Source organism: Brachypodium distachyon, chromosome 1, assembly GCF_000005505.3.
Source record: "Brachypodium distachyon strain Bd21 chromosome 1, Brachypodium_distachyon_v3.0, whole genome shotgun sequence".
Classification (NCBI taxonomy): Eukaryota; Viridiplantae; Streptophyta; class Magnoliopsida; order Poales; family Poaceae; genus Brachypodium; species Brachypodium distachyon.
Window position 1 is genome coordinate 57,412,937 of NC_016131.3, and position 19,889 is coordinate 57,432,825.

General features: G+C 42.8%; 1 protein-coding gene across 1 annotated transcript; it reads right to left on the reverse strand.

The window, feature by feature from the left end:
• Positions 1-4,454: 4,454 nt before the first annotated feature.
• LOC100834276 lies at positions 4,455-15,399 on the reverse strand. The gene is made up of 22 exons (XM_024458685.1): positions 14,796-15,399; positions 14,303-14,365; positions 13,865-13,936; positions 13,670-13,777; positions 13,500-13,580; positions 13,314-13,367; positions 13,092-13,217; positions 12,854-12,943; positions 12,652-12,771; positions 12,445-12,561; positions 12,239-12,355; positions 12,050-12,106; positions 11,878-11,952; positions 11,659-11,738; positions 10,614-10,811; positions 9,456-9,705; positions 8,522-8,645; positions 7,565-7,908; positions 5,745-7,461; positions 5,141-5,391; positions 4,913-4,986; positions 4,455-4,812 (listed from the first exon to the last, which is right to left on the reverse strand). Exons 1-21 carry the CDS (start codon positions 14,982-14,984, stop codon positions 4,927-4,929), a joined length of 4,293 nt encoding a protein of 1,430 aa, XP_024314453.1. The 5' UTR covers positions 14,985-15,399; the 3' UTR covers positions 4,455-4,812; positions 4,913-4,926.
• Positions 15,400-19,889: the final 4,490 nt, after the last annotated feature.

A 19,889-nucleotide genomic window follows, 5' to 3' on the forward strand; every position in this document is an offset into this window, starting at 1 on the left:
TTGAATCCTCTTGTTTTGACTTGTTTTGGTGGATTGACCGTTGTGCCCTCCTGTATTTGATGGTCTTCTAATGTCAGCGTTTATTTTTGTCATAGACATTGCATAGCATACTTGTTCATATTGGTCCTGTTGGGTGAGCACATAAAAGACGGCTTGGCACATTCTTAATTTCGTCTTCCGTTCCTACAGATACAGAATTCGGCGCTGGCACACAACAAATAAATCCATTTTTTTGCGGACTAAATAATGTCTAGCTTCTGAAGAGTACGTAGCAGTAGCCGGCACGTGCATCCTGTCACACACCATTTGTGCCAGCTTGGCAGTAGGTAAGATCTTCTTGAAATCCCTAATCAAGTAGGAGTAGCTCATGTGTTTTATTTTTTATTTTTTGAGATTAGGGTGTACTTCTAGTAGTGCTTCCCAACAGCATGGGCAGTCGGCCGATCAACCTCCGTCTATTTTACAATGAGTATATGTCACTCGGACACTATGTACACAAGTTTGATCGGTGTCTTCCAAGCCACGTACACTTTTGTAGTAGTAATAATAAATGGCTAGTTGCTATTGTTGGGTAATAAAAAAGAGCTTTGGAAACAACCTGGTGATTAGGACATATATAGTGGACTTACGAGATCCAAACTTGCTGCCAGGGAACAGCTATTTATATAGGGAAACAATCCATGAAGATAAAAAAAAAATGTTCAGCTTGTCTTGTCTGGGAGAAGAAATTTATCTTAGTGCCCATCTAAACGCTTTTTAAACATATATATACATTTATATTTGGACAAATTTGAGACAAATAATATGGGTCGGAGGAAATAGCTTTTGTCTGAATTATACAGTGTTATACAGTGTGCGCAGTCACAACTAAGATCTGACAAGTCATCGGTCATATTTGTTGCTAGTACTAGCATCGATCGAACGATCGTTGCAGCAGTGGAGACACGTCCATCTTTTGAAACAACATGAAGAATTAGCAAACAAACGATCTAGTCCTTAGAAAAAAAATCAAATGGTCAATAATGGGCGAGATAATGACGATCGAGTTCCCTGCCCGAGAAGAGGAACGGATGGATGCCCTTGTTAAACGTGAGACGGAGAAATGGGGACGCGAAGAACACACTGTATGTTAATTGTCTGCGTGGTCGGGAAGAAAAGCCGGATTTTGTCGGCATGGACTCATGGAGAGGAAACAAAAACAGAGAGAAACTGGTACTGCTAGAGCGGTCAAAATTTAAACCTTGGAGGGTACTGTACCTACCTACGCCGGTCCACGCTGGGTGCGGCCGTGGGGCCAGCTAGCAGGGCCAACGGCCGGAACACAGTAGGGGCAGTTTGGTCACGACGGATTCCTCTGTTCTCTCCACGGCTTAGCTTCGCCCATGCCCATCGGAAGCCTGGTCAGGCCAGGACAGGAAAACGGGGAACAAGAACAACCCAGCGGATAAGGAGGCGCAGGCGCGTGGGCCCGAGCTGTCAGGCTCAGTGGCACGAACTGCTGCCTGCTCGCCAGTGTGAGTGTCGCTCTCCGTCGCAGGCCACACGTCGCCACGCCGGGCACGCCTGGCTGCTTTTCGCGACGTACGACGCTCGGTTATTACTGGACGCGTGTACATTCAAGCTCAGCACATGTCGCGATCGCCGACGAGCCCGATCCAAGTCACTTATTTGATCTTGTCTTTTCTACTACTACTCTCCCGGTATGTCGGTCGGTCACGCGGCTGCCCACGCGTATGGCATGGCGCGCTTGCACTCCTACACACACACACCGGCCCTCACGGCTTGCTCGTGATCTGAGACCTGTCTCCGGTAAGGATAACACGAGAGATCTTCTATATCAGGAATTTGACCAATTGTCTATCGGATAAATAATATCCTTTCGTATTTGCAAACGTAAGAAATTTCAACTTTGTTTCCAGGGCAGATTTCCCTATCTTAAACTTTGATCAAGTTATCGGAAAAAGCAAACGACAATTCTAAATTAGTTCCATTGTATTTGTATCTCCACATCATACAATTTTTGATAATGTTGGTATATTTTTTTCTACAATCTTAGTCAGATTTTTAACTTTAACAAGTTTGATTTAGAACAAAGGAAAATCTAACAGATAGTGATAGCCGTCAAACAACTTGATTGTTTGACTACTACCGTATTGTATGGTCTTGATACCACTGTCTCCTTCAAGAGGGTATGTGATATAAGGGAAGGTCTATTTTCTCAGTCGAATTTGGAATTAGTTATTTTATACTGTTGGAAACATTTTTAAATACGAATTCAATGATATAATGTTTTTCTAGCAAGTAACCCTCAAATCGTTAGTCTAACCGTTGTCGATCGAAATAAAATCTCGAGATGTGCGCTTACTATTTCTTCGTGGAAAGGAGTGGGTACCTCAGGCAAGTGGAGGACGAAGGAGAAAGGCACGTAAGCGTCGTCGGCATGCTTGCGAAACCGGATCGATGGAGGAACAAGGATTGCCGGTAGAACAGCTTTTTGCCTAGGATGCGGGACGCCGGCCCACGTGCAGTGGCTTCACACCACGCGGATGCAGGTAGACAGGCTAGCTGGCGGGCGGGCCGACACCCAGGCCCAGGAGTCGCAGGGGCAATTCCGTCACCCCAGTGGATAGAAGAAGAAGCAGCTCGCGCGTGGGCCCCACCGTGCGCGTACGGAACCAATGCCTTGGCCTCTTCCTCACGGCGCTCGACACGTGTGGACGCCCCTCTGCCGACACAACCCACTCTCCGGTGCGTACCACGTGAGCTGTCCCGTCTGAGTCGAGTAACCGCCAACCGTCCGTCCCGACGACGACGACGAGCGGGAAACGGCTTCTACGCGCGGGCACAGGGTCGATCACACACTTTTTTTTTATAAGAAAAACACACGTTTACAGCCGCAGACGCTCAGCACACAATCTACGTCTCCGAACAAAATCAGCACGGCCGCCTCGTAGTTAATGGACACGTCAGTCTCACCGAAAACACAAACCAGTTAAGCTCCAGAATAAATCCAATGATATATGAACACCCCATGCCAAGTCACTCTTTTTTTTTTTTGCCTGGAACGATTACGTGCCATTTTTGTTTTGGCCAGCCTAGCTAGCCTTGCTGTCCGTCCTCTCCTGTCTTCTCGACCCCTCGCATGTTTGTCCAGAAACGATGTGAGTGATGAGTAATCGAGGAAGAGCACTACTCATCCACCACCACTGTTCCTAAGCCAAGGCTGCTTCTCGTCTCAGATTTCGAATTCCTTTTGGTGCCACTCGCTACGAAATCATATGCTAAAACTGGGTTGCCGCAACCCTTTGTTTCTGTAGCTGAATTTAGGGAAGAAAAAGGTTCTTAAAAGAGTCATGTAAGTTTGGGTGCCGATAGTGACCCGCAAAATTAAAACCTGAAAAGTTTACAGGTTCGTCCATGTAATAGCCGGCAAGAATTTTCTACTCCCACCGATGCACATAATTGTCGAAACATTACATGTATCTAGACGATTTTTAGTCATAAATATATTCATATTTGGACAAATTTGTGACAATTAATATGGATCGGAGTGAGTATCACTTTCTAAAATAAATCAAGGCACTAAACTAATAATATTCGATCTCGAAAACTAAACTAATAATTATCTTTCTTTTTATGCATGCAAGTTGGGACAAAGAAGAGTTCTTTAATAATGAAAATAAGGCCCCCCTGGTTGCTTCACTACAAAACAAGACGTGCGATTGCAAATTAGTATTACTATGTGGTTAGGCTGAAAGCTTCGTGTGTCAACCGTGTGTGTTCGCTGGATTAAAATCATCATGATCCCAAACTTGTGTGTGTGTGCTTCGCTGGATAAAATCATAGAATCCTGTCCTTCTCGAAGTGGTGGCCATGTCAAATCATCTTCGTGTAGCCCTCACCGTAGAGGGCACATTGAAAGGAACATTATTTAAAAGCTAAAGAACAAATGCTCTTTACTCTTTAGACAAGCATCATTACATACAAATAAATGCAATGAAAAATCTCTCAACGAAGGGGGATGAGAGCTGGCCAAAGTTAATCATTCTTGATTTCAATTGTGAATTACGGATCTGACCTGATTTGTGGCTCATCTGCTACTACCTGCTATAAGTGGCTTCTCAAAAGTAAAGCAACTTCTTTACAGCGTTTCTGTGTTGCCCTGAATGGATGGGTTCTCTGCTGTGCAAATGATCAGCTTTGTAGTCTCCACACGAAGCTTTGTACATACTCCGTCCAACAAAAGATGTCTCAAATTTATCAAAATTTGAATATATCTAGATATGACTTAGTGTATAGATGCATTCAAATTTAGTCAAAGTTGAGACATCCTTTGTTTTGTCTAGGGAGTATGTGAAATCATGGACCACTCAGCCAGTAAACCGCCTCCTTGCATCTGAAAGCGTAAAAGCACGGCGTCTCCAAACCAGCGGACACTGCAACAAGTTCTCATCTTTCCCACGAAAACAGATTCTGATATCATGTATGGTACACATCAAATGGTCTATCAGGCAGTATCAAAACTCTGAAATAAGGGGGGAATAACAACATGAAAGAAGTTAGCTGGGCCAAATGCCGTTCACTTGCACAAGTCTTCGACGACAAGGACATATAGGGTAGGTTCCAGAATTCTTAGATCTCTCCAAATAGTAAATATATAAACAAAATTTAGAAAAGGGACATGACGCTGGGCAAAGCCCTGTCTAGAATCTACAACAATGGCTAAAGCGAAAAGCTTAATTTATTCGTCTTCTTCTCCCGCCTGCTCGCGCTTTTTGAGCTCTCCTGGTATGCCGAGCTCTGAACCTAGTTCTACAAATAGCAAACACAAGGATCAGTTCAGGTTTGCATCATTCAAACTGTTTGCAAGCTGGATAAAAAACAAGTTTAGCAAATGTGCGTATGTATTTACTGGAGGCGCTCCGACTAGCACTTGCTGTGGTTTGGCCTTTTCAGCAGCTTGCGCTTTGGTGCGATGTTATCGTCCTGCAAGGCAAAAGAAGAAAGTGAAGTGCTAAAGCAGGAAAGTTGCAGAATGCTAGGAGTTTACTGATCCGTACAGAGGGTGAAACAGGTTTGTATTTAGAAAAGCATCCAGAAAATAAATGAGTGTGTCATATGGTTTTGACTAAACTCTCACCTTACATAATGACGCCGCAGAATCAGACTGCGCAGTTTGATTTTGGTCTTGACCAAGAGACTGGACAGTCTCGAGAGCATCCACCGTAAGCTGCCAGCCAGAAAATGCTGTACTAATTGTGCTGGAACCAGTACTGATACAGCAAGCGGCAGCAACGTTTCCATTAACCCACGGGCAATAATTGTTGTGATGATTAATTGGATCAAATTCTGGAAGACCGGTTTCACAGTCATTTTCTCCATTCGTTGCCCCTGACAAACAAATGAATAAAAACATAAATAACATATTCACATCAAGACACAACTATCTGAATGCAACAAAAGACATAATTTGGCAGCAGAAGTTTATATGGGTCTTATAGGAACACAGGCTGGCAGCCATCTTATTGAAGGGATGCCAAACTGCTACAGTGACAAGTTATCAACATCTTGAATTCTTGATGATAAATCTTTTCGTTTGGTTAATACTTGCAATCCTTTAATGATGTACACTTTCAGTTCAGAAGCAGCGCATACAAAGTTTGATTAATATGGTTCGAGAAAAGTAGGCATATGTAACATGTAAGCACAAAGAAGACATGGAGAATGGTTAGTTGCTGAAGTACCAAGATCAGGTCCTGGTTCATAGTCGTCCTTAGACACCATTTTACCGGTCTGAGTCACTTCGTCTTTAGATAAATCAATGCCAGAATAAACTCTTGCATTGCAAGAGAGAGAATGTTGTATGTTACTTTCAAGGCCTCTGGCATGGCTCATCTTCTCTCCACTCTCAACAGAATCAGCTTTAGTTGAAACACTGTCAACTCGATCCACTAACCGAGATGCCATATCTTGGCTATCACCCTGAGGCTCTTCCCGACCAACATCTTCAGGGACAAACTCACCCATCATTCCAGGTCCAGGGACTGACTCACCAGTATGCCCCATGGTCTCAGTAAGCTCAGGAAATGGTTCAACATCTCCGACGACGCTCTCAGTTTTATGCTCAGATACCTCAATTCCATGAATCTCGGCTTCATGGCTAGCACCCATTCCAACACTCCCTCCACTAACTCCCAGGCTAAGTTGATCCCTAGCAAAAGTAGGAGCTGTTTCTGCATTCAGGACCTCCTCCTCTCCATTCATACTACTCCCTCCTACATCTCTTGCATTACTGTCAGCAGCAGGCTGTACAAAACTGCTTTCCTGTGCTTGGTTGCTATAATTGAGATCCAACGTGTCGCTCATTCCACCACTCCTGAGTGCACTTGAAGGCTTCTGAACATCATCACCATCACATGGATGGTATTCAACACTCTCCATTGAATTTTCCTCCGCGCCATGAACGATGTTCATTGCAATAACAGAGGATGCCCTCATGGAGTCTCTTGCAGATGAGTTGCGAAGAGCAGATGGACCCTCAGCTTTAGATGAATCGAATCTATTGACATCTATGTCCAGATCAAGACTAAAATTTCTGCTGGGACCAGCTCCAGAAGAAGATGGGTGATTGACATCAAAAAGATTAAATCCACGAAGCCTTTTGCTTCTAATATCTGAATTTTGTGCAGCATCATCAACTTCATCACCGTCGCGGTCAATGACGGTTCCTTCTATGCTGTCAGCAGGCTGGAGCCTATTTATTGGCTTATCAGCTGTGCTCCCACCCTCCTCCAAATTACGCTTCCTTGAACTGGGACCACGAGATTCAAATGAGGCTGCATAGCCACCAATCTCACTTCCCGTAGGCTGACCGATCATCAGATCTATTCCCATCCCTCCATTACTGAAATGTTCAGGCATTGAGAGAATCCCAGAATGGGTTGGTGGCAAACCTCCTGCCATTGTAAGATTTAGGTCAACCTGAGCATTTGACAGTGATTTTCTCTCATCAGTACATGTCTCATCACGTCCTTCAACATTATTTCTATCTGTGCCTTCAGCAACCCATCCATTAATCCCACTTGTAGCACTAATTCCGCGTGTCAACAAAGGTCTCGTCCCTGCATCAGGTGCATCAATGTTACCGAGACTAAGATGAGAAGGACGTGGCACGGTTCTGAAGTCCCAAATTCTCACTGTAGCTCCACATAAGCTGCAATCCAACAAAGGTGCTCTCATGCTGCATCCAGAATCTTTTACACGCAGTTTGCCTTTCCCCTTGTCTTTCTTGACAGACGTAGAGTAAGAATTTTGATTATGCTCAGGAAAGCGGGAATGGAACTGATTATCTGGTTCAGCTGGAGCTGCATTTTTTGCAGAGTGGGTTGAATTTTCTTCCCAGTCTTGTACATTTGGAAGCCACCTAGGTTCCCATCCACAAAGGCTAATAAGCTTCTGTGCCTGGATATATTAGATGGAAGAGGCCTAGGTTAAGTAAAGTGAACAAGATCTGCAACTATAGTAGCAACAGAAGTGGCATCAAGAAGAGAGAAAAAAGACATACTTGAGAGTAGCTGCAGTTCTCATCTTGATGATTGATATCAATTCCTGTTGTGCCGTCAATTTTGTAACCCAGCTCCCCGCACAAAATAGCAATTGATTGGGATAAGACGTGTTCAATCTGATGACTCCTGGTGAGCTTCATACTCTCAACCGCAGATGAGGCAATAATAGGAAGAGATATAAACTGCAACAGCCCATCACAGCGATCTTTAAAACCACCAAGAAGAGCAGACGGAGTGAAGTGGAACTGCACTAGGCTATCAGCACAGCTATTCCCTCTCCAGGGGCAATCATTCTGGTGAGATGCATCAAGCTGTTCGGCAAAGGCTTCTCCAGCATTAGCAACTACAGCATGATAATCAGGAGTAAGTTAGGTTTCAGTTTCACGTCTGAACCTGTTTCAATATTGTCAAGAAACATCAAACATGCAACCAACACAAGTTCAGCTTAACTAAGTAGTATGGCATAAGTAACATCAGACAGAATTGCCTAAAATTGTAGCAAAGAACCCACGTGGTAACTGGCAACATCGGTTGATAATACTGACTAGTTCCATGAATAACTTAAACTTGTATAGAAGCATTGAGAATCTAAACTAACTTCCCACCTTGCACAAGGAGAGGTTGCATAGATATTGGTCAATAAATGCACCATGCAAACTACTATGCACTCGTAAAAAAAAGAACACATCTAACTCAGCTAATGGGGAAAAATATTCCCAACTAAAGGAACATATACGATGCCTGCACAATCTTCATGAACCTATCAAGCATGACTATTTGAGAAAACACAATCATTCAGTGAAAAGACTGTAGGTCATACATCTGTGTAAGAGTTGTTATCACTTCAAAAATGTAACATATACCAGATATCATTAACTAATTCGATATAGCTAAGCAGGACCAGTTAGTTCCAAAGTGAGGAGGTCTACAATAAAACTTACTGAGTCAGGACATACCTTCAGCAGGGGACCAGGATGTCAATGCGGTAAATATAAGATGTGTGCCACACGTGTCGCATTCAATTTTATCCACATCAATGTTCACCCAGCCCCTTTGAGCACAAGCCAGTGAACTAGCAGCCTGTAAAATTTTAATATATTAGTATTCTTTTTCAAACAAACTGGGATGACATTTTTTATCTGCACGTTTCTCACTTAAAATCGAGAAACTAAATCGTTCAAAGGTGGTTTCAATTAGGGAAATATGCCATTATTCTAAATATATCTCAACTTTGACGTAGACAAGAATACTGTAAGCAGACAGCTGATGAAGAAGAAAACCATGTTAAATGCTTTGGAAGATGTTTAAATGCTTGTACAGTGTAATTTAATGGCAGTATGAAGGCACTTTTCTCATCAAGTTTCTCTCAAATTTAGTGTTTCATTAGTCAGTGCGCATAATGGGCTGTATCTTTATCCTTATATTTACTATTGCAAAGATCTGAGTTGTCCATTCACCCTCACAGAGACTAAAACAATTGTCATCCCATTCTATCACAATCTCTAGTTAGTGGATTTCTATATTTTATAAGCATAAAAAATATAGTTTGCTGAAAGTTAGGAAATACAATGGCAGAAACATTTAACCTTATGCAATAAAAAATTCCGTAGCGATGCACGAGTATTTAGCTAGTATAAAATGAAACGAAGGGTGTAAGTGATATTCAATTCGAAATGTATGCCCAGGTATTGAGGTACACACAGTATTACCCCTTTTCTCATTATTGTTTATGCTAAGCATCCCCCGAAGAAGAAGAAAACATTTAAACTGGTAGAGGTGCAGAAGCCAATAATACTATCACCATGCTAGTAATCCCAATGTGATGATTCGTTAGTTACAAAGTTACAGTGACATGGTTTACCAAGAGGTCCAATAAGAGGAAGAAGTTACCTTTGGCTTAGAAGCCCATGTTGAGGGCTTAAATGTAGCCAATCGATGAAGCAAGTCTCCTCGTTCCCATGGTCTGCATGATGGTTGTGAGAAATCCATCGCAGCACCAACAGCATTGGTACTAAGAGAAGGCTGAGCAGCATGTGAAGCAGCATGGAATGATGACCCCACTTTAGATACCTGCTCGCTGCCTAACCAATCTATGCTAGCTACATTCGTTTGCGTGGGAGGTGATGAGGGACCAGCAGAACTGAGAAGCAAAAGGAAGAGCTTTAGTACAAGCACACAATTAATCTATAAATATGTATACATGAGTACAGTATACATGAAACGTTAAACATAATCAATATAGCATTAGACTTGTCCCCGTTTGTTCCGGAAATGATATGCTTCCCAGTTCTGCACGAGATAAATCAACACTCAGTCTGTTCCCAAATATACGCTTCAAGGACACAGTTACTTTTTTTTGTGTGTGCTACTGTGCTGAGGGACAATTTGCATCGAATGGAGCATTGACATGTACAACGTTGCTCATTGTGTTAAATCAGAGCAAGTATGGAAAACCACAAAAAGATACAAAATTTCTATATTTGGGACTCCCCAATTCACATTGCATTCAGAGCAACAAAAGGTTGTTAAGATAGACCTAAAATCAACCCCACTTGCAAACAGTACGTATTTGCAAAACATGGCAACAGAAATAAACTCGGAGTCAACTGTGTTCTGTTGGTGCCTCCAGCCAGTAACCTAGGCGAAGGTGTGCGAAACCAAAATAACACCGTACGTGTAAAAATTCAATGCTACAGAAGCAGCAAGCTCGCCAGCGAAATAATCACAGAACACCCGCATCATAAAGCCTGTGCCCGAATTCGCTGTCTCGGCGCGGCGAGGAAACAAGCTCGCTAGGGTTTAGCGGACGCCCTACTAGTCCCGACCTATCAACCCCACCTAGCTCAAAATCCCTAGTGGGGGAGCCACGAACCCGAAATCTGAAGCCAAAAATGCAAAATTCCTCCGCGTCGACCAGCTCTCCGAGGCTGAGGCGTCCCCCCACGCGGCCGCAACCTCCGATTTGAAGACCGGGCACCAGCAGAGCAGGGCAGCAGACAGACCCCAGTGGGAAGACAAGCGAGGACGAGGCGGGGCAGGGAGAGTTACCTGGCGACTGGGGTGGCGGGCGGCGAGGCGGATGGCGGCGGCGGGGGGTCGGCGGGCGCCGCCGACGAGCTCCTGACCTCCTCTCTCATGGCGCTCGTCTCTCGATGCGGGCGAAGCTCGGGTCTGTCCGGTGGGTGGGTGGGTACGACCGCGTCGGAGTGGAAGCTTGAGTCCGACGGACCCTGAATGTTTATCGTGCTGGAACCAACTGGGCCTCTTGTGGGCCTAACTAGGCATTTACTGGGCCTCAGGCTTGCTGCCCTACTGGGCTGAACTGGGCTTTGCCCATCGTTCCAAATGCCAGTTCCGCTTCTATTCTTGAGGAACTGTCTCATACTCACTTTAGAAATTAGAAATTTGACAAGTCTAGCGAAATCTTAGCACTTCTGTCTTGAATATTCGCACTTTTACTTTCAAAGCTTAAGTTTGTTATTACACAAGTCTGAGGGTTCGAGAGAGAGATACTTCTTGTCAACGAAGTCGGTGATTGCGCATTTAATTATGTGTATAGATACTTTTAACTATACTTAAAAATGAAGGTGGCGTACTTTTTTTATCCTCTAGAGAAAATAATACTAATGATGATGATTTGTTTACAGCTTTTCGATGAGATGTGTTTCCTACTTATTTCTACAGGTTCAGATAACTGAAGTTCCATTAACGATGGGAGTAATTTAAAAAATAGAAATAAGACAAAGTCAACAACATTGAAGGACCAATGGTTACCATATGATGATAATTTAAAAGGAGATGGATCCTCCAGGAGCAACATCTTATTTAATTAGATTGGATCTGCTCCTATCAGCGCAAGTTTTTACAATAGGACATGAATTTCACATGCATTATTGCATAGATGACAACTCAATAATTCCCCGAATTCTGGCAACATTTGCTACTAAACTAAAATTAATTCAACTCTGCACATTCATTCATCCATAAGCTCGGGTTTATGTTTACAACCAAGTCTGGAACAGGTAAAAACAGGTCTTTCCTGATGATGCTGTCTAGTTTTATCTTCTACTACTTCTAACATTTTGTCTAGTGCCGTATCTCGTCGGCTTCAGCTATGCTGCTATCCGGCTTCCACATGACGTCCTTCAGGCCATTCGAGATGCTATGATAGAACTGCAGAGAGCAAAAACATGTAAATGGATCAGTCTAAAGTCCAACAGTAAAGTTCTTTTGTTGAAACAATTTGAAGTCCTGAGTAATTTCAGAGATGTATCACTCAGTTTGAATTGTGATGAAGCTTTAAGAATCATACATTGTGGAATTCAAGGGTGTCTCCATTCGACTTGCGGAGCTCGACCATGTAGAGTGAGGGTGTGACTTCAAACACCTGAAGTTATTACAAATGGAATGATCTCAGTCTATTTCCCAGGCAAGAACAGTATCAAGCAAGATACAAAAAGGCAGAGCACAATGTTGAAACGTACCTCTGTCGCAATTGCCAGCTGACCTTTCCTTCCAGGATTCTCTCCTTGCAACTTCAGCTGATTTGATTTAAATAATTGTCATCAGAACAATGTTTTAGGTCAAAAGGATTTTTTCCCCCCTCGAACACGACCCAGATGTCATTCCAAAAGGAAATAAGTGGTTACATCTTTTTTTCTTCTAAAAAGTACCTTATAGTTGCGCTTCTGTACATTGAAGCCCATGGGTCCTGCTGCTGCTTCGATTTTCGACAATATCTCATTTGCAGGAAGTCTCGACGCGAACCTTGTTTCTCGCTTAACAGAACCCTTTTAATAGAAAAAATATCAGATTGAAGAAAAAGAATCTCATGGTTACAGAAGTCTTAATTCAAAACAATTTAAGGCCATGAACATACCGTTTGCTTCTCAAACAGGGTGCCAAGATTGAGGCCTTGCGAGGTAGAAATCAACTCAAAAGCATTCATCACCGCTGGTCTTTCTTCACGCCTCTCAACCACAAGCTGTGCTGGGTCCTGGATCATTACAAACAATGTTCAAAGTCAGTCCACGGCATTATGAATTTATGACACGCATATTGAGGTAAGAGAGTGAAAATAACTTGCCCCGGATTCATTAAAAATAGAGTTGACATCATCCAAATTAACGTCGGCTGTCTCAAACCTAGGAGGCTGATATCCTTTCTTGAACCACTCGTTGTTAATAACCTCAGCAATAGTTATCCTCTGCACATAGCCATATAAATAGCATGAGCTACCTATGAACAGAATGGAGGCTGGTATGCTACCAATGAACAGATGGACTTACAGTGTTAGGATTAGGATCCAGTATCTTCTTGATGAGCTTTTTTGCGCTTGTGGAGAACCAAGATGGGCAAGTAAAGTCCGCTTTGTATATCTGCATTAACAACTAGGTCAAATTTCCATTATCCAGCACTCGTTTTGGTAACATAGACCAAGAACTTGCATTGTAGTAGTAAAGGTAACTTTTTTCTCTCAAAATAGGTAACTTGTTTTTGACAAAAAAAGTAGTAAAAGTAATTCACCTTCTTGTAAAGTGACATGAGGTTTGAGTCTTCAAACGGAAGGTAACCCGCCATGAGGACAAACAGAATCACTCCACATGACCACAGATCAGCCTTGGCTCCATCATAGCCTTTGTTATTTATAACCTGCACGTCCAAGAGTATTGAAAAATGAGAACAAAATATTCACTTGTAACACGAGAAGTACATATTTAACTTAAGGCATGGACACAAATGAAGAACCTCGGGAGCAACATAATTGGGAGTTCCACAAGTAGTGTGCAGCAGCCCATCCTCCTGCAAATACCAAAAAGATATGAAAACCACCGTCAGAAAAAACCAACAACAGAACAAGCTGAAAACACTGAATTTTTTTCATGACAGCGGTTTTCGTCAAGTTGAACAAAGGAGGGCAGTTGAGTTACTCACTCGAACTTGTTGAGACAACGCGCTCAATCCAAAATCGGAAACCTTGAGGGTGCCATTAGCATCAAGCAGAAGATTTTCAGGCTGAAAAACAGAGATTTTTGCCATTAACCATAATTTCTTGGCAAGGAGCACATAAGTAACCACCACAAAACAGTTAAACACCACCATACCTTCAGATCACGGTGATAGACACCTCTGCTATGGCAGTAATCGACAGCGTTGATCAGCTGCTGGAAATATTTCCTTGCGTCGTCCTCTTTCAGCCTCCCGCGTGAAGCCTAGACCACAAATTGCAGCAAAATTAAGCACATAACAGATAGTGGAAAGCATAACTAAAGATGTCGACAGAGATATCAATCACTCACGATTTTGTCGAAAAGTTCGCCACCGGTGACAAGCTCAATCACTATGTATATCTTTGTCTTGCTGGCCATCACCTTCACAAGTACAAACACCCATTAAGTGGACATAGTCAAGGCAAAAAAAAAAGTCAGTGTCAGAGAGCAAAAGAAGAACAAAATAATTCCCTTCCGTGATGAACATGAACAAATTTATTACAAGATAAATTTTGGACAACAGTATAGAATAATAGAAACTATCTTTCCTAAAAGAAAAGAGTGAAGAAAATTAATTAATGACCATTCTTACTCTGCTTTTTTCATGGTTTCAGGTTCCACAACTGCATAACAACATACTAGTACCATCATATACAACTCCACAACTCCATACCAACAGATTTTATTTACAGGTGTGCATAAATAGGTATAGCCGTATAGTTCCTAGAGATAGGTATGTATGTATACCTCGTACATCCGGATGACGTTGGGGTGCCTGATGAGCTTCATGGTGGAGATCTCTCGCTTTATCTGCAAAAGGCATCAATATCAGAGACCAAACAAAAAGTCCGGGGCAAAGTTTGATCACGCAGCCAACTAAAAACGCCCGCTTTACGAGTTCCAACAAACGCGCACGAGACGCCCGCTCGTCCAAAAGTCACAGTCCGCGCATTGAACCGGAAGGCCGGTTCCACAAATCCCCACGCCTCGCCGTTTCCAGGGAATCGGAATCATCGGAAGAACTAAACTAAATTCCCCTTAATTTAATCACCCGCTGATTAAAAGTTTAAAACAGTCGTAAAAAAAATCAAAATTCTTCCCCTTTACGTGCAGCAGGGATTATCTGGGATGGGAAAAAGGAGACTTCTTTTTTTTTAGTTGACGTTACAATCCTCGGACGAAGAAACAGAAGAGAACAGAACAAGGAGAACAAGAGGAGGAGACGGCAAGAAGAAGGTACCTGCGCGATCATCTTGTGCCTGAGGACCTTGTCCTTGTCGAGGATCTTGATGGCGACATTCTCGCCGGTCTCGACGTTCCGGGCGAACTTGACCTTGGCGAAGGTGCCCTCCCCGAGGGTCCGCCCCAGCTCGTACCTCCCCACCCGCGTCCTCCCTCCGCCGCCGCCGCCGCCGCCGTGAGCGCTCATCTTCCCTCTCTCCGGCCGCTCGCCCAAATCAACCAACCACCGGACCAAATCAATCAACTAAATCAACCACCGGACGGATCTGTGCTTTGCTCCGGCGGCGACTAGGACCTCTTCTTGTCGCAGGGCCTCCACTGCACGAACAGCTCCTTGTCCTCCTCCCCTTGCTGCCGATGCCGCATGGAGTCCGGCCGCGTTAATTGGAATCTCAATCTCAGTGCACTACCACGCGCGCCCTCACGACTGCAGGCATGGGATTCGGGGGTTCAAGATTCAGAGGAAGAAGGGCTTCGTACTGGTTTTGGGTTAATGGCGGAATGGGAGAGCAGAGAGGAGGCGGGGCTGGGGGTATGTATAGGCGGAGGAGGAGGAGAAGGAGAAGGAAAGAGCGCGGCAGCCCCGCGTCCGCGTGCGTGCCTCGTGACGATGGTGCGGACGCCAAGAGGTGCCTCGTAAAATCGATTTTTGTCAGTGCCTCCTTGGATGTAATCTAACCAAGCTAAGCACTGGTAACTACTAAGCCAAACTAGTGCCTCTTTTTTACTTGAATTTTGTATAGAGTATTTTTTTAAACTTATTTTCACTTTGAGTTAGTAGGAGCAGTACTATATTTTTTTTACAGATATACTCTCTCTTTGTTCTTTACAATTTAATGGATGTTGACTGGAATTTTGTCGAGTGCTGGTGGTGTGGAGGTGAGCCTTTTGGCTTGGCTTGGATCGGAGAAGGAAATTGTTGGGGGCCACACGAAAATATTGCCTCCGGAATAAGAAGTGCCTAGTATGTTCTTGTGTGTGGACTTTATGTTTAGGTGGGGAGAATGTTTGAACTTTCTTTTGAAGAAACAAGAGTTGGTAGTGCACGTGTGTAGAGTTTTTTCGATCTCCATTTGTCTAGCTTTCCATAAGATTTGTGGTAGTGTGGCGTGGACCTTTTTCTTAACACAAATTCCACCACTTTATTACTTCTCGAGTAAAGATAAGGCACCATACTGGATGGTGGTTCATCTACCCAAATACGGAGCAGAGAGAATGTGAAAACTTTGACATCCTTGCCAGCTCATGTGCAACACCACTCACCTCACGATTAGAGTGCTCGAAAAAGGCATGAATGTGGTGGGAAATTAGTTTTATGCCACGGTCGGTAGTTTTGTCTTCGGCGAGATGGATAACACCATTTCTTACTCTTTTCTTTATCGTGTTAGTTTTTTTTAGAAAAGCCATCATGGGTAGCTTTATTAATAATTAAACAAGAGTAACATCATCTACGAGAAGAGAATTAATAAAACTTGGAGAATTGTCCAGCCAAACATGTGGTGGTGGATCAACCCTAGCTAGTCTAACTAGTTCATGTGCAACCTGTTTGCTTCTCTTGGACAATACTCAATGACAACCTTCCCGAACTCTTTAAGGGCTTCAATCAATCAATATAAATGGCGGCAGCTGGTGAAGAGGGCCAGTATTCACTTGTCATCTCATGCACCACCTCAACACTGTCCGAATTGATCAAGAGGTTTGAACAACCCAAGTTTTTAGCGAGCTGAATTCCATGCCATAATGCCAATGCTTCAGCCGTAGCGGCATCATAGACGATGGGGATAAAACTGTTCGACGCTCCAACAAACATGCCCGAACATCTCGGATAACTGCACCTGTTGCGCCTTCATCCATGTCATCAATAAAAGATGCATCCACATTAAGCTTTTGCATACCATCTGGAGGTCTTTGCCAGCCATGACGTTGGATGCCGCTAGACTTCGAGTTTGATCTAACATAGTTCGTAGCAAGAGCTTGAATTGATAGTGCAGACCTTGGAGGTGGCTGGACCGGTTCACCTTGTAGAAAATGGATATGTCACATTTGTGGCTTGTTCGTGCTCCATCTATGTTTTGCAAGTCTGTCGTCGAGAATTTTTTAACATCATGTATGTCCTACTACTTTGGCCTTGCAAAACCGTCTCATGTAGGTCATTTCATCTATTTTTTTGCTTGTATTTGCTTTGCTTTTAGAGTGCTCATGACGCCCTTCAATTTTTGCATATCTTGTGCTCGTTTCACATGATCTATATATGCCCACAGATAAGTGTGATGAAAAGCAATATGACATAGAGAACCGTGCAAGGTTCCACATTTGTATTTTTGTCGCTACTAATCTTGATGATGTTGGCGCCTTTCAGATTTGTTGTATGCTGGATTTTCACAATCAGTGCCAATGTATGTATCCGACGCAAAGAAATATGACATATGAACCGTGCAAGATTTCACATCCATTTTGTCGCTACTAATAATCCGGTGATGGATGACACCCTTCAAATTTGGCTTGTGCTGATTTTCCACAATCGGTGCCAATGTATGTGTACCAAGCAAACAAACATGACATGTGAAAACGTGCAAGGTTCCACATATGCATTTTTGTCGCTGCTAGTCCTGATGATGATGACGCCTTTCAAATTTGATTTGTGCTGATTTTCACAGTTGGTGCCAATGCATATATGTGACGCAAAGAAAAATGACATACGAAACCGTGTAAGGTTTCACGTCTGTATTTTGTCGCTACTAATCTTGATGATTACGACATTTCTTCATTTTTGGCTGGTTTTTCATAATCGCTGCCCATGGATAGATACGATGAAAAAGAAATATGACATGTGCAATCGTGCAGGTTCCACATCTTATCTTTGTCACCACTTACCTTGGTGAGGATGCCATCATTCAGTTTAGGTTTGTGTTGATTTCCCATACGTACAGGTGCCAATGTTGCCTTCCAGTTTTGGTTTTTGCTGATTTTTCGTAATCGGTGCCAAAACGTATAGATACAATGATATGAAATATGACTTGGAGATGGTTTGTCAATGTTCGATCGGTATTTTTGCCGCTGATTATCGGTCATGCTGCATGCGATGTGTTAGCATCCAAAAAGAAGAAAAAGGGAATTTAAGCACGCGTACTAACTGTGTAGATCGCTTGTTCTCCATATCAGTGTGTAGGTCTAGCATTTTGAATTAGGGTACTGGGTCTACTACACCAACAAACGGAGCTCCGATTTTACCTTGCAGAATATTCCTCTTGTCTTCTAGACGACGGTGCAATCATGTAGTTTAATTGTGGCATTTGGGACTAATATTAGAGCAAATTAAGACCCTGATTTTGCCAATCAACCTACCACGGCTTTTGCTGATCTCATCCGGCAAGCAAATTAGCATCTGATCTTGTCTCATGGGTGTAGATAGACAGACAGACATATAGCTTAGGAACCAGCCAATCTGGAATCTATTCCATGGTGGGGTACAGGGCTCCAAATTCTTATCTACTCTGCCATCTGATTGCCTTTTTAATCTAGCTATGTGTAAAGTAATTTAGAAAGGAAATGGGCGGTTGGGGGGGAGAACGCTGCGTCTCTGATCAGCACATGTCACTGTCTGCTTAGTACAATGCTGGCAGATTATCTTTATCCATGTTAAGCAAGGTTTCAGATACTAGGAACCTATGTAACAGGACACGCGTCGCTACTAATCTAGTGGCGTACAGCAGTAATTTTATTTGGTTCTCGCGAATCAAACAACGACCCACACAGGTAAAGCGCGCGCGCGCATATATATATAAAAGAGAGACACACACTTATAGAGATGAAGCCTTTTCTTATTTATGCTTCTTGACGTCATATTGTACAATTGTGCAGCTTTTGGTTGCCCTGAAGGTGCGCTATCCGCAACGGATAACAATTCTTCATGGAAACCATGAGAGTCGGCAGGTACTATAAAATTCATCATGCCATGGCACGCCTCTCTTTTTCATGAAGTTATGTGCTCAAATGAGTGCAAAATAGAAACCTTCTCATTTATAGCGCTATCTTCCCTTCTCTAGCCATTATCTGCTTTTCAAGGGTACATATATTTTACATAGAACCGAAAGCCAAAGAATATATCCAGAAGATCAAAGGTGAAGAAATTTCTTCTTCATCAAATACGAAGAATGTAAAAGAAGAAACATTAATATTAAAGAAGGTAAAAGAAGAAGAATCTCCTAAATATCAAACATACAAAGATTGCCTAATAAAAGGAGTAGTGGATCCTTTAGATTCTGAATATATAGATCTGAAGATAAACGAAGTATTAGAAGATACCTTAAAAATATGAAAAGAAGAGCTAAAAGAAGAAATTTTAAAAGAATTACGACTTGAATTCATGCAAAAATTTGAAGAAATGAAGAAAGAATATGATCTAAAAATTGAACTAAATCTTTCAAAATTTGATTTTAATCTTTCAGAAGATGATCACATGGATATTGCAGGCCATGGGCAGAAACCAGAATTTTAATTGATATTCGGGCGGGGAGGACATATACACCACCTCCGAAAATATACACCTATACCCGAATAGTTGATAGAATATAATTTGAATATGATTGAAAACTGAAAAAAATTAGTAATAATAATTAAAAATAATGAAAAATATTAAATCTTAAGAGCCATCGTTAGCATGTATTAGACATATAAGACCCATCATCAGCATACAAGATCACAAATGCATGGGATCCTATGATTTATGGTGTGCAGACGAAGAATAGCCAAAGAGCAGACAATAAGGCTGCAGTGTGTCGTAGACACTATCATTAAAGCACAAGACTACTCCCAAGATGAAGGAAGCCACGTTCGTATGCAACCAAAGAGTGAAGTGGCAGCCAAAAGACCCCTTATCACCATGCATGCATCCAAAGGTTATAAAAGAAGCCTAGGACCTATAAAGGAGGTGCATCATGGACATGGAGAAAGGTGAGGTAAATAATGCATGGGAGCATTATTTGAGCCAGCCATGGTGCCTATATAAGAAGGCTCTTTGAAGCATTGGAGGACACACAACCATCGAGCACAACACAAGCCTTCAGAGCAGCAAGTAGTCCAGGGCAGCTAG

Coding starts and splice junctions, on each gene's coding strand:
- LOC100834276 (XM_024458685.1), bottom strand. CDS start 14,984: ATGAGCGCTCACGGCGGCGGCGGCGGCGGCGGAGGGAGGACGCGGGTG. Junction 13,937..14,302: donor ACGTCATCCGGATGTACGAG/GTATACATACAT, acceptor GTACTTGTGAAG/GTGATGGCCAGCAAGACAAA. Junction 12,944..13,091: donor TCATGTCACTTTACAAGAAG/GTGAATTACTTT, acceptor TTGTTAATGCAG/ATATACAAAGCGGACTTTAC.